This window comes from Crocuta crocuta, unplaced genomic scaffold (assembly GCF_008692635.1).
Source record: "Crocuta crocuta isolate KB4526 unplaced genomic scaffold, BGI_CrCroc_1.0 scaffold53, whole genome shotgun sequence".
Lineage (NCBI taxonomy): Eukaryota > Metazoa > Chordata > Mammalia > Carnivora > Hyaenidae > Crocuta > Crocuta crocuta.
Genome location: NW_027529432.1, coordinates 2,147,820 through 2,162,846, shown reverse-complemented (window position 1 = coordinate 2,162,846; position 15,027 = coordinate 2,147,820). Strand labels below are relative to the sequence as shown.

Here is a 15,027-nt window from a genome sequence, read left to right as displayed (position 1 = left end):
AATAAATAAATAAATAAATAAATAAATAAATAAATAAATAAATAAATAAATAAATAAATAAATAAATAAAAATAAAAATAAAGAGCAAGCAGAGATGGGAGTCAGCACTGACAGACACCGGCAGCGGGGAGGCTTGCTGGGTTACAGGCAAAAGAACACCAGGTCCCTGAGTGTGGGCTGGGTTGGCGCAGAGACTACCATGTGGCCAGGAATCCCTGATGAGGACCCAGAACTACTGTGGTAACAAGGACAAGGGTCAGAGGCATTCTAGATTGGCATCCAGCCCCAGGCTGGGCGCATGAAGGTCCAGGGCGAGGGCCGCGNAAATCCTTGAGTCAGATGCTTGAGCCAACCTTCCCAAGGGCCCCTAGAAGGTGGGGTCACTGGGGACTTCGGACCTTGTTGAACTCCACAGGGCTGAACACGTCAATACGTTCCGAGAACAGCTTCTGGATGTTGCTCAAGAGATTAGTGTCCATTGGGGCACTGGGTGGGCGGAGACAAGCAATCAGAGCCCACCCTGTACCCACACTGTCCTTTGTCCATTTCCCCTCCCACCCCCCAGGGTTACCCTGGCCGGACAGACCTGGGCGTATAGCTGGGTGCGTAGCGGCCCTGCTGTCGAGAGCTGCTGTACACGGAGAAGGTCCTTTTGCTGGAGTCACTGCTCTGGGCCTTGCGGACACCCTCTTCGTACAGAAGACCCACCTGGTGGTGGAAGGGGGCACCCATTGTACGGAGGCCAGAGCAAGGGGACCCTCTAGCCCACCAGGCGCCCAGGGTGAGGGCCAAGGACACTCAAAATTACAAACTCCAGGGCGCCTGGGTGGCTGTCAGTTAAGCATCCGATTTGGGGCTTGGGTCGTGATCCCACGGTTTGTGGGGTCGGACCCCACTTCAGGCTCCCTGCTATGGACACGGAGCCCGCTTCTGGCCCTGTCTCCCTCTCTTCTCTGCGGCTCCCCCATTTGCGCACTCTGTCTCTCTCAAAAATAAATAAACATTAAACAAAATAGTAACAATAAGTTACAAACTCATTTGTTACAAGCACCACAGGGTAGTGGGGGACCTGGTATCTAGTTGGTTCCTGGTCGCTATTTATGGAACTGGTGGAGCGGGACATGGGGGGGACATTAGACTTGGTCCTACGGCTCAACCTGCAGGGCTCACCCTGCCCTGATTCCCTGGGCGACTCTAGACCTCAGCCTCCTCCCACAGGTGACATGCAGGTGATGATGCGACGATCCAGGGCTGAGGGGGGCCACAAACGCAGGCGCCGCTCCGCCCCCGCTCCGCCCCGCTGCCCTGATCCCCCGAGGGCGGTCTATCTCCCAAAACCCGGAGCCCGGGGCATCAGGACCCCTCCGGGCCAGCCCGGGGCCTGCACCTGCACGTCGATAGCCGTCGTGTCCTCCACCACCCGCTTCATGACGGCACGCACGTTCCGGGGCTCCAGGGTACTCAGCCAGTCCCGTGTCTCTACGCTCTTGCGCAGCATCTGTGATATGACCAGGCCCTGCACCTTCACATAGTGGGTCAGCAACCGCCGTGCCGTCTCCCTGGCCTCTGCGCACAGTGTGCTCACAGGGGTCACTGGAGACTGGTCCTGAGCCAGGGACACAGAGGACAGAGGGACAGTGAGTACTGGGGGCGGCTCAGGAGCCGCCGGCAATCAGGAGCTGGGCACGGGCTGGATTCCCATTACCACCATCCCCTTCCCTGCTGTGAGGCAGCGGTTCACCTGCACGAGAAACTGTTCATCAGTGAGGGTGAGGATGTAGGAGATGGTGGCTGTCTCATAGTCCAAGCAGAGGCGGGAGAGCAGCAGGAGCAGAGCCGGTGGCGTGGCACCCCCCTTCTCCCCAGGGCTGTCACAGAAGCTCTGGGCCGTCTGGCACATGGAGCGGATGAAGCCCACGATGAGGCCCTCACGGACACCCTGGCTGCAGAATTCGCCCTGCGAGGAGGAGGGCCGCAGATACACAGCGGGTCCCCTCTTCCAGGCAGGCTGTCGGGGACCCTCTACTGGGACCCTAAATGCCCTGGCCCCTCTCCAAGGGACAGCTTCATCCTGCATTCCGATCCCTGTGAGCAGCCCCCACCCCCCCCACCCCACCCCCGTGGCGAGGCAGTGCGAAGGGGACAAAGCCAGCGCTGGGGACCCTGCTTGCAGATGCCCTCGGAGCCTTCCCCTCCCCCCAGGGAGTGCCAGCCTTCCTCATGGCTGCCTGAAAGCACATCCAGGGTGCCTGGGGCAAGGACTGTGCAGNAAACAAGCCCAAAGGCAGGCCATACCCGGAAGTAGGGCTTGTTGGAGAACGACACCTCCTTGGCGGTGAAGAGGTGCACGGCTGCCAGCGAGGCCTTGATGTGGCTCAGGATGGAGCTGGCCACATTGGCCAGCAACTCGGCCAGGCCCGGGCCTTCCTTTCCAGCCAGGCGAGGCGCAGCCAAAGCCTGCCGCACGTCGGTCAGGCAACCCAGGAAGGCCGACCGCAGGCCCTGCAGGTGGTGGCCCAGGCGCNCCCGCCTCCCTGCTCCTGCGCCAGCCGCCGCTCCACTAGCGCAAAGTAGCGGCCACCCAGCTCCCGGGCGAAGGCTGCCAGCTTCTCGGCACCCGCCGGGCCCTGGGCCGCGAACAGCTCCTGGTAGGCCGCGGCCACCTGGCAGAGGCCACCCACGAAGCCGCTTCCGCCGTGATCGGTGAACTCTAAGACGTCGGGAGCCGGAGGGGAAGGCCCCAGCTCTGCCTCCAGGCTCCGCAGCTCGGCCTCCAGCCGCCCGCGGGCGTGCGCCAGGAACTCCTCACACAGCTCCTCGGCCGGCTCGCCCAGGGCCAGCAGCAGCTCCACGCACTCCGCCTGCTCGGGGGCGCCCGAGCCGCCCTCCCTGCAAAGCGGGAGGTGGCGNCAGGCCCAGGCCCCGGGTGGGGTGGGGGAGGCCCCGGGGCCACACCTGAACTGCTGCCGCAGCTGCTGAGCCAGGCGAGCCGTGATGACCTGGCAGTCATCCTGGATGGCGCGGAACGAGGGCAGGTGCTGGTACTGCTGCAGCACGGCCCGCGCGCGGCCCTGGTAGCGCACCGCCTGCCCGTAGGCGCCCAGCTCCACGCACTTGGTGAGGCGCGAGGGCAGCTCGAAGAGGAACTGCAGCTTCCGCAGCAGCGCGTGGACCCCTGGGGCGCGGGGACAGGCGGTGTCAGCCCCAGAGCCTCGGGGGCGCCGCTCCGGCACCCGCTTGGGGGGCAGGGCCCACCTGCTAGCTTGGTGATGCGCTCGTGGCGGTCCTGCAGGGTGGCGCTGATGCGCGCACTGAAGTCGGTGATGACCGCCATGTTGGTGGCCAGCCGGTCCATCTCGTCCTCCATCTTCCGGAAGTCGTTCTTCATCTTCCGGATGGTGTCTGGCGGGGCCAAGGGTCGCGGGGGAGGGGAAAGGAGACCGCTCGTCAGCTTGCGGCAGGGTCCGACTGCTCCCCCCACCACACACACACACACACACACACACACGCACACACACACACACACGCACACATGCCCGCGCGCACAACCTTCCTTCCCAAATGCTTCTGAGCCACCTCCTCGAGGGTCACATCGATGAGTCAGTGCAAGAAAGACTGCAATGGTGCTTGGCCACAGTAAATGGGAGGGAAGGCGGCATTTTCTGAGCACCCCTCGTGTGCCCCTTCGGTGTGGGAGACAGCCCATGGGGCCACAGTCCCTGCGCTGAGAAGATGCCAAAAGAGGGCACAGAGCACTTGGCAGGAACCTGTCTGCTCCTTCCCAGGGGTGCCCCCCATGCCCAGCGCACTGTCTGACACAGTGGAGACTGTTCACCCTTATCTCCGCAGACTTCCCAAGCTGTTTCACTCCACCTTCTAGAACATGTCCTATCTTCTCTGAAGGGTCCTTTCCCTTTAGTCGTAAGAGAAACCTGCCTAAGAGTTTTTCTTTTCGTAACCGGTGCCTCAGGGCCTGGCCCCTGGCTAGATAGTTTCTACTCTTCCCTTATTAAGACCCCAGCTATTGCGGCGCCTGGGTGGCTCAGTCAGTTAAGTGTCCAACTTCAGCTCAGGTCATGGTCTCACGGTTTGTGGGTTTGAGCCCCACATCCGGCTCTGTGCTGACTGCCAGCCCGGAGCCTGTTTCAGATTCTGTATCTCCCTCTTTTCCCACCCCTGCTCATGCTCTCTCTCTCTCTCTCTGAAATAAATAAAACATTAAGAAAGAAAAAAAAGACCCCAGCTATGAAGGCCCGGCCATCAAACTGCATCCCTCTTGCTGCCGTCCCTCCTGTCCTCTTTGCCACGCCTCTCAGTTCCTGATCACTGTCACCTCCTGGTGGACATGACCATCCGAGTGGATGAGGCTCCAGGCATTCCTGACTCTCCATTTGCCACTTCCTCAGTCCCACCCACCCTTGTTTCTCCCTCCTCCATGCCACCCTCTCCTTGTCCTGGGCCAGACCTGCCTCCCTCCATCTCAGCCTCAAGCCTCACCCGCTTCTGTAATTCTGATCATTCGCCCAGGCGGCCCGCCCCTAGCACAGGGTCACGACTCATCACACCTCTCACGGCGGCAGTTCCCTACCCATTCCCCAGGGTCCCGGACCCACCACCCGTGTCATCACGGGTTTGCAAGCCCTGTGCCTCTTTTGCCACTCCCTCCGTTACCTGCTAGTGAAACCCTACTGCGCGTTATGCCCAACTAGTCACCTATCCCATGCACCTGAACAGCTAAAACTGAGCCACAAAATCACGCCAACTGGCCTCCCTTTATTTTTTTAAATTTTTAAATGCTTGCTTATTTATTTTGAAGTTTTTAAATGTTTTATTTATTTTTGAGAGAGAGAGAGAGAGGCAGCATGAGCAGGGGAAGGTCAGGGAGAGAGGGAGACACAGAATCTGAAGACAGGCTCCAGGCTCTGAGCTGTCAACGCAGAGCCTGACATGGGGCTCGAACCCACGAACCATGAGATCATGACCTGACCAAAGTCGGACACTTAACCGACTGAACTACCCAGGCGCCCCACCTTTATTTATTTTCCAGAGAGAGAGAGAAAAAGAGGGAAAGAGCGTGGGGGAGGAGCAGAGAGAGAGGGAGACACAGAATCCGAAGCAGGCTCCAGGCTCTGAGCCATCAGCACAGAGCCGGATGTGGGGCTGGAACTCATGAGGTGCAAGATCATGACCTGAGCTGAAGTTGAATGCTTAACCGCCTGAGCCACCCAGACGCCCCAGCATGAGATTGTTGATCTCAGCATCATGAGTTTGAGCCCATGTTGGGTACAGAGACCACTTTAAAAATATATTCATGGGACGCCTGGTGGCTGAGTCGGTTAAGCATCCAACTTCGGCTAGGGTCATGATCTCACAGTTCGTGGGTTTGAGCCCCACATCGGGCTGTGTTGACAGCTCAGAGCCTGGAGCCTGCTTCAGATTCTGTATCTCCCTCTCTCTCTGACCCTCCCCTGCTCACAATGTCTCTCTCTCTCTCTCAGAAATAAATTAAAAACATTAATTTTTTTAAAAAATAAAAATATATTCATAAAGGAAGTTAAGGAGGATGAAGCAGAAATGTATCTGGAGACTTTAATTCACCTCTATTGATCTCCGATAGGTCAAGTAGACAAAAGCCAAGGGAAACTATAGAAGATCTAAAGAACTAACATGGGCAACCTACTTATTCATATTGAATTATTTTCAGATTCCACAGAATACACCAAAACCTCACCACATATTAGGTCTTAAAAAAAATGTAAAAAATCTCAGGGGGCACCTGGCTCAGTCAGCTAAGCGTCCAACTCTTGGTTTCAGCTCAGGTCATGATCTCACGGTTTGTGAGATCAAGCCCCATGTTGGGCTCCTCACTGACAGCATGGAGCCTGCTTGGGATTCTCTCACTCTTTCTCTGCCCCTCCCCTGCTAACATGCTCTCTCTCAAAATAAATAAATGTTTTAATTTTTTTAAAAATCTCAGTAAGTTTACAATGACAAGAATTGAAATTATACAGACCAGCACTTTCTGATCACGATGCAATTAAATTGGAAATTAATAACAAAACAAAGAGACCCCATCATTTGGAGAAAAAATGAAAACTTCATTCTTAATCGGCTGTTGGGTCAAAAGGGAAATAAAAATAAATTGCAACAACAATGAGAACACTATATCAGAACCTATAGGATATAGCTCTCTACAGCAATTTCAGAGGAAATCCGTTTCAAATTCTTATATTAATCAATTAGAATAAACATTCAATTCAAGAAGTTAGAAAAAGTACTAAAAAAGAATGAAAAGAAAGCAGAAAGAAGGAATTAGTAAAGCTAAAAGAAATTAATATTAAAAAAAAGAAATTAATACATTTTTTAAATGGGAGAACTAATAAATCAAAGATCAGGGTCACTCAGGGTGCCTGGGTGGCTCAGTTGGTTACGCATCTGACTTTGGCTCAGGTCATGATCTCATGGTTCATGAGATCGAGCCCTGCATTGGGCTACTCGCTGACAGAGCAGAGCCTGCTTGGGATTCTCTCCCCCCTCTCTCTCAGCCCCTCCTCCTCCCCTGTGTGCTCACTCTCTCTCCCTCTCCAATATAAATAAACTTAACAAAAAGATCAGGATCACTGAAAAAAAAAAGGATAAAAAATAAAATTTATAGAATGTTAGCTAACCTAATTTTTAAAGGGGAAAAAACAAAATAAGAAATAAGGGGTGAAATAATCACAAATACACAAATCATAATACTCACAAGAGACAACTTTGCTCGATTCCACGTAAAGAAATTGAAAACCCGAATGAAATGAATAATTTGCTACAAAAACAGAATTCACCTAAGCGGATTCCAGAAGAACAGAAAACATAAACAGAGGGACTAGAGAATGGTCCAATAAAACAGTCTCCTTCCCCTCCACGCACAGGGGCCAGGCCCGGGGGAGTGGGGGGGTCTCCCAGGGCTGCTCCCAGAGCTCAGAAGGGTGGCTCAATCCAATGCTCTGTGTAAGCAGTGCACAAGCAGAGGCAATTAGAAAAGCTTGCACATTAATTTGTGGAACAAACCTAACACTGATACGAGAATGTTAATAAAAACCGCAAAGATGAAAATGGTACATTTGTGTCTCTTACGAATAGAGATGCACAGATAAGTTAATAAATGGGGGTGTGTAGGTAAATTAGCAGACAGAACCCAGCAATGGATTAGAAATTTGGGGCTGTCTGGGGGGCTCAGGCAGTTGAGCATCCGACTTTGGCTCAGGTCATAGATCTCACAATTTATGAGTTCGAACCCCGCGTTGGGCTCTCTGCTGACAGCTCAGGGCCTGGAGCCTGCTTCCGATTCTGTGTCTCCCTCTCTCTCTGCCCCTCCCCGGCTCATGCTCTCTCTCTTGCTCTCAAAAATGAACATTTAAAAAAATTAAGAGTAAAAGAAAACCTACTGCTAGTGTCATTGCTGCTGAGCACACAGGCCCAGAGCCACTAAATCAGAAATTAAAGTTCCATCATGTCAAAAAATAAATAATCCATACCACTGAGTGATAAATACTACACTGTAGATCTCTGAACTATTTCTTTTTTTAATTTTTTAACATTTTATTTATTTTTGAGAGACCAAGAGACAGAGCGTGAGCAATGGAGGGGCAGAGAGAGAGAGACACACACAGAATTGGAAGCAGGCTCCAGGCTCTGAGCCCTCAGCCCAGAGCCCGACGCGGGGCTTGAACTCATGAACTGTGAGATCATGACCTGAGCCACCCAGGTGCCCTCAGAACTATTTCACNAAAAAAAAAAAAAGAACTATTTCACTTGTTGACAGAAGCAGCTTGCACTAGGGCAAATGGTAACTGTTTGGACACTAATATGCTAGCTCGGAGAGGAGTGGGCGCTGACTGGTAGGAGAGGGCCGTGCTAGTCTGCAGCTTATCAACCTGAGTGCTGACAGCGTAGACCTGTTCCGCTTGTGAAACTCACAGAGCTGTCCACTTACGACCTGTGCACTTTTCTGTATGTCTGTGAATCTTCGGTGTTAAAGGCTGCTTTGTCTTTGCCTGGGAAAAGGAATGGCGAGACGCTTTTCACTGCACGATCTTTGAGAGACCTTTTCAAGTTTGAAACAGATAAATGCTGTTATTACAAAACTCAGTGTGGAGGCCACAGGCTGGCAAAGTTTATAGCCCGCAGGCCAAACCAGACTTGATCCCTGGTTGGGTGTTTTGTTTTTTTTTTTTTAAACTGGGATATAATCAACATACTGTAAAATTCAGTGGTTTTTAGTATTTTCTTGGTGTCTTCACAAGACGGTGCAACTGATATCACGATCTATTTCCAGAGCATTCATCACCCCAAAAAGAAGTCCTGGAACCCTTAGCTATCACTCCCTGTTTTCCCCATGCCTGCCGACCACAAATCTGTCTTCTGTTTCTATGGATTTGCCTGTTCTGTACATTTAACATAAGTGGAATCATATAATATTTGGCCTTTTGGGCTTAGCTTCTTTTATTTAGCATGACTGCAAAGTTCTCTGCGTGATAGCGTGTATCGGTATGTGGGAAGTAAGCTTAGGAATTCCCTAAACTCACACCCATGGGTTAACAAGGCATAAGGGGAATAGGAAGCCTCAGGATGAAAGCATCCAAGATTAGGTAAACAAGATTAGGTATTCAGGGTGGAAACACCCCCCAATTTAGTACAATAGCGGAAAGCCACTTTCACAGGAAGGAAGGACCAAAATAGGTAAACAGGGCTGCAGACCACAGTAGTTGCCTGGAAGTTGCCGGAAGCAGAGCTAATTAGCAAAAGAAAGGTGCCTTGTTGACCCTGAGGTGGCATGCTGGTCTTGTCCCCTAGGCTGGCGCCTCATGCTCGCCATTAACATCCATCTGCCCCTCGCCAGGATTTTGTTTTGTATTGACCCAAACCCCTAACACCGCATATCTTCAAAACCCCCTTTCCCTCACACTCATGAGTTAATGTTCACGGTTTTGTTGTCTCTTTGTGCACGTCCATCACGCTTGTAAGCCTTCTGATCCTAATAAAAATGGAGCAAGGCCCCTTACTCAGGGCTCTTTTCTCCTCCCGACATTAGCCTCTCTCGCATCTTAATCCTGCGTCTGCTCTTTTTCTAGACAAGAGAGAACTCCAGACCCAAAGTCTACGACATCGGTAGGTCATACTTTTTATGGCTGAGTAATCTTTCACTGTACGGACCCTTGTTTGTTGTTACATGGTGGCCACTGGCTTACTTCTTTTGGGTATTAGGAACAATGCTGCTATGAGCATTCACATCCATGTTTTTGTATGACCATGTTCTCTTCAGTGTATTCATTCCTATGAGTGGAACTGCTAGAACATATGCTAACTCTGTGCTTGGCTCTTTGAGGAATGGCCAAACTATTTTCAGGAGTACCATTCTGTATTCCTGCCAGCGATGTATGAGAATTCCAATCCTCCANGACCCCGGGGGGGGGGGGGGGGGCAGTGGCATCTCACTGTGGTTTGGATTTGCATTTCTCCAATAACTAATGATGGTGAACGTCTTTACATGTGCTCATTGATCATTTGTGAATCTTCTTTGGAAAAATGTCGATTCGAATCCTTTGTCCATTTTTAAATACAGTTGTCTTTCTAGTGCTGAGTTGCGAAAGTTCTTTATATATTCTGGACATTAGACCCTTTTTAGATTTATGACTTACAAATACTTTCTCCCATTCTGTGAGTTGTCTTTTAACTTTCTTGACAGTGTCCTTTAAAATACAAAAATTTAATTCTGATGAAGCCCAATTTACCTACTTTTTTTCTCCCTTTGTTGCTTGTGCTTTTGGTGTCTGTAAGGGTTTTCCACACATCAAGCAATTCTGCAACACCAGAAGCGTGTCCTACGATTTAACTTCATTGTGACACTACTTGCCTGGAGTTAGTGTCAGATCTCACAAGTTATGGGCTCAGTCACCCAAGACTACCCTACCCCCGCCTCAAATGTCAGTCCAAAGTCAAGGCTGTCACTGGGACTTCTGACCAACTGGCTATAAATTGGAGGTCCCCACCTATGACCCCTCTGCAGGTTCAATTAATTTGCTGCAGCGGCTCACAGAATTCAGGAAAACAATTTACTTATTAGATTACTGGTTTATTATGAAAGGATACAACTCAGAAACAGCCAGATGGCAGAGAGGCATAGGACCACATACATGGGAGGGACAGAGAGCTTTCCCCCATGCTTCCACGTGATCACCAGCCTGAAAGCTCTCAAACTCAAACTCTCTCCTTTCGGAGTTTTGTGGAAGCTTGACCAATGCTTGGTATGACTGATCCAAGCATTAGCTATTGGTGATTGAACTCAATCACCAGCCCCTCCCCACTTCCACTTCTGGGAGATCTCTCAGAACATTTGCCCTAATGGTCACCACCTCACAAAACCCTCTCTCTGCCCACCCCCTTCGGAACCACTCCCAACCACCACCGCCCCCTACATATTATCCTGTTTTGTTTTCTCCAGAGCCCTTGACAGGTAAAACGATTGTATCAACTGTCTCTTTCTCTAGAATGTATGTTCTGTGATGGCTGAGAAATTGTCTTGTTTGCAGCTACAGCCTTGTGCCTAGAGTCGTGCCCGGCACGCAGGCAATCCAATATTTGGCAAGCAAGTGAACAAATGAATGAAATCAGCTGAGTGGACATACATTCACGCTGACCCCGCCTTCCCTCTGTGACCACTCCTGTTTCCGCTGCAGGCTCACCCTCTTCTCCGTGGCCATCAAACAGGCATTCCTCAAAGCTTGGTTCTGGGCTTCCGCCCCTTCTCAGGCTCTATCCTGTCTGTCCTTGGGCAATCCCACCATGCTTCCCTTTAAAACCTCCTCCTCCTCTTCACAGCTGACTGCCAGGCTTATCCCTCCAGCCTCAATCTGCCCTCTGAGCTCCGGACCTACACATGTGTCTGCCTTCTAGTCAGCTAATCTGACTCCCTTAGCCTCAGGGTTCTGAGATCCCACCCCTTGGTAAAGGCTCCCTGCCTCCAGCGTGAATCAGAAGGCCACTCCTGGGGCGCCTGGGTGGCTCAGTCGGCTAAACATCCAAGTTCGACTCAGGTCATGATCTCACAGTTCGTGGGTTTGAGCCCCGCGTCGGGCTCTGTGCTGACAGCTCAGAGCTTGGAGCCTGCTTCAGATTCTGTGTCTCCCTCTCTCTCTGACCCTCCCCTGCTCACTCTCTCTCTCTCAGAAATAAATATAACATTAAGGGGCGCCTGGGTGGCTTAGTCGGTTAAGTGTCCGACTTTCGCTTAGGTCATGATCTCGCGGTTCGTGGGTTCGAGCCCCGCGTCGGGCTCTGTGCTGACTGCCAGCTCAGAGCCTGGAGCCTGCTTCAGATTCTGTGTCTCCCTCTCTCTCTGACCCTCCCCTGCTCGCGCTGTCTCTCTCTCCTAGAAATAAATAAAACATTAAAAAAAAGAAAGAAAGAAATATAACATTAAAAGAAATTAAAAAAAAAAAAAAGAAAAGAAGGTCACTCCTTAGAGGTACTCTGGGGACAGAAGAGATGGATTGGACTAGGTCTGTCAAGGTTCCTTCTGACCTGAGATGCTGTTAATATCCGATGTGGATCTCCAGAATGATCATAAAGACCAGAATCCTTCTCATGATCTACCAGGGCCTTCATGATGCAAGGGCCACAGTACCCTCCAGGGTCGTTTCATGTCTGGCTCCCTTTCAGAAACTAAAAGCAACAAACCAAAAAACCAGCATAGCTCATTTGGTTCCTGTCCCACACCTGATCTCCTCATAGTTTCTTGAGCACCAGATCCACCATGCAGGGGTCCAGCTGAAACCTCGGGGTCATTCCTTATACCCAAAGCTCCTCGACACAGCATCTTGTCAATATTGCTGCAAATACTTCCCAGCTTGTCCATCTCTGTCCTGCCCCACGACTACCACCCCGGCGTAGGCTCCCCGAATCTTTGCCTTGGACTAGGAAAAAGACCTGCCTCCAGCCAGCTCGCCAACCCATTCCTCCAAGTGCGGCTGGAGGGATCTAGTCAAAACACAGATCTACCACATGACTCATGTATCTAATCACCTTGCGAGGCTCAGCACTTAGTATGGATAGAGGCAAAATTCCTTCGTATGCTCTGGGTGGTTGCACTCCAGCACATCTGCCCACCTGACCCGCCCCGCCCACACTCTGCTTTCCCTTCTACAGTAGATAAGCTCTGTGGAGCTAAGGCTAAGGCCAAGCTCCCCAGCACGCATTGCTCTATCCCCTCTCCCCTTCCCGAAGGCTTTGCTCCCACAGCTCTCCCTGGCTCTTGCCAGGCACTCCCTACGCTAATGTTTCGCCCAAGCTGATCAAGTCCGTTCCTTGGAATGCTTTCTTCATTTGGCTTCTAAGACATCCATGCTCCTGACTGTCCTCAAACCTCCCCAAATGTTTGCTTCCTTTGTGAGATCTCCCATCTCTTCATGACTTCTGGATGTCAGGCTGCTGCAGGGCTCAGTCCTTAGACCTCTTCTCTTCTCCCTACGAGGTCTGGTCTTTTTCCATGTACCTCGAGTTCCAGACTTCTCTGAACTGCAGACCCTTCACCTGACCAATTCAGAAAGAAAATCTTGACTCATTCCACTTTCCCACTGGTGCCATCCTGGTCCCCTCCACCAGCATCTTGCCTGGGCTGCTCCAAAGGGCTCCGAAGGCGTGTCTCTGCCACCCTTGCCTCCCTATAGTTCATTCACCGCAAAGTGGACAGAGAGGTCCTTTTAAAACAACGATCAGGTCACCCATGCTTCTCGCTGCATCTCACTCAGAGCAGGATCCCCAGAGCCACTTCTAAGTCCCTACAAAATCTGGTTCCCACTAACTATCTACCCTAGTCACCTGCCACTCTCCTCCCTCACCTCCCCCTAAACTCCCTGCTGCACTTGGAACATACCCGACGTGCCCCTCTCTTCAGAGCCTTTGCCACTGCTGTTTCTTCCCCCAACAAGGGCTGGTTCTTTCTCATCAGAGCTCTGCTCAAATGTCACCACCTCAAAGAGGCCTTCTCATACTTACCTAGCTAAAGGCAGACCCCAACATACATTACCCTTTTCTTTCTTTCTTTTTTTTTTTTAATGTTTTATTTATTTCTGAGAGAGAGCGCGCACGAGCAGGGAGGGTCAGAGAGAGAGAGGGAGACACAGAATCCGAAACAGGCTCCAGGCTCTGAGCTGGCAGTCAGCACAGAGCCCGACGCGGGGCTGGAACCCATGAACCATGAGATCACGACCTGAGCCAAAATCGGATGTTTAACCGACTGAGCCACCCAGGCGCCCTTTTCTCCCTACTCGATTTTCTTCTTCTAGTACTTACTACCAGCTTTATTTGTGCATTCATTTATTGTCTGTCCCCCAGCTAGAAGGTGGGCTCCAGGAAGGAGCTCGATCTAGCTGGTTCATTGCTGTATCCCCAATATGCAGAACAGCTCTTGGCAAAAAAAAAAAAAAAAAAAGCCAGGGAGAAAGGGAGGGAGGGAGGAAGGAAGGAAGGAAGAGGCATTCAATGACTACTTGAATGGATATAAAACTTTACAGTATTTGTTGATTTAGAACCCCTGATTCCAACCCTCAATTTATAATTTTCTCTCTTTCTATGGAAAAAGATAAAATAACAAAACATCCTTATTGGTGGTTTGTTAAACCAGAGCTAAATGTCAAAAGAATACAAATTCCAAGAAATGGAAAGTGTAATGTCTGCAAAATTCCTGTGAGAAATTTCTTAGCACAGGAAGGATTTCTTGCTGGTTGGCGTTGGTATTAGCAAATACAGAGGTGCCTATTCACTGAGCCTGCTTCAAATCAGATAAAAGAACAATAACTATATGTTACTACATCCGGCATTGTGACACTCAGTAGAGTAAGAGACGTCACAGTGGCCTTCACAGAGGTTCACGCAACATTCTCACAGACCACAAGTGGACCCCCAGGATCTGCCTCTAGGATTAAGTACACGTGGGTCCAAAATTATCACAAAAACTCTGAGTAGTGCATTTCACTGACATAAGACAGAAGTTAGTGTGCATGATAGCTAACCGTTGTCTAGCACTGTCCTGGACAGAGAATAAAGAGGGCAGGAGGGAAAAGAAAAGAAAAGAAAAGAAAAGAAAAGAAAAGAAAAGAAAAAGAAAACCTTTACATGAACTTGTGTCCCTTAATGTCATACATTTTCTGTCTCTTTGCTTAATTTAAAACGGGGGAGGGGAGGTAGATAGAGGAAGTGAGGAAGGGAAGGAGGGAGAGACAAAGACAGAGACAAGCCCACCCTCAAGATAGACCTGGACAAGAGAAGAAAGCTACCACTAACGAGAGAAAGAAACCCTTACTGAGACATACTTAGTGCCACGGATTCTACGTGGTTAAGATAAATCCATTTCGGTTTAAAATTTCATCGTTTTTTGTTTTTTTTTTAATTCCCTCTCCTTTGACCTCAGAACAACACTCTGGGCAGCTAGCACCTCTATAATCATTTGCCCACAAAAGCTCTGAGAGGGAGGCGAGGGCGGATTAATGTCAGGGACGGGCTGGAATCTGGGTCTTGTCCCCCTGAATCCCCTGCTGCTTTCCCCTCCGCACACGGGGGAACAGGTCGGCGGGACAGCGAAGGGTCCGTCCCGGTGGGAATCACCTGTGGCTGAGATGAACTTGTTGTAGTTCTCATAGACCAGGGTCTGCATGTCGCTGTCTAGAGCCCGGATCTGCCGCACCATGTCTGTTTCACTGTCCATCAGCTGGGCCAGGGGGCACTCTCTACGCAGCTGGAGTAAACCGGGTTGTTAGTGCTCGGGTCAGGGGGCACTCGGGTCCCTCTGGCTTTCAGTGCAAGAAAACCCCCATCCCTCCCCTGTCTGGAATCCTAGACATAGATTCTGGACGTGGTACAGGAGTTACTGGGTTCGGTCCCACTTGGGATTTGTCAGCATTTGAAATGCTCAGACTCGGCCAAGGCCCCATCCTAAGGCTGTCAGCGCCCGGGCCACGCCCCCTACCCGGGGCCTGTCAGAGCGTC

The 15,027-nt window shown here is 50.9% G+C and overlaps 1 protein-coding gene across 1 annotated transcript in view; it reads right to left on the bottom strand.

Moving 5' to 3' along the window:
- Window positions 1-15,027, bottom strand: part of VPS51 (VPS51 subunit of GARP complex) — a 16,286-nt gene that overhangs the window by 552 nt on the left and 707 nt on the right. The window contains 9 exon segments of the mRNA XM_077759771.1: window positions 399-486; window positions 587-708; window positions 1,388-1,606; window positions 1,742-1,957; window positions 2,296-2,525; window positions 2,528-2,889; window positions 2,956-3,175; window positions 3,256-3,402; window positions 14,647-14,776. Coding sequence (XP_077615897.1) covers window positions 399-486; window positions 587-708; window positions 1,388-1,606; window positions 1,742-1,957; window positions 2,296-2,525; window positions 2,528-2,889; window positions 2,956-3,175; window positions 3,256-3,402; window positions 14,647-14,776 — 1,734 coding nt within the window.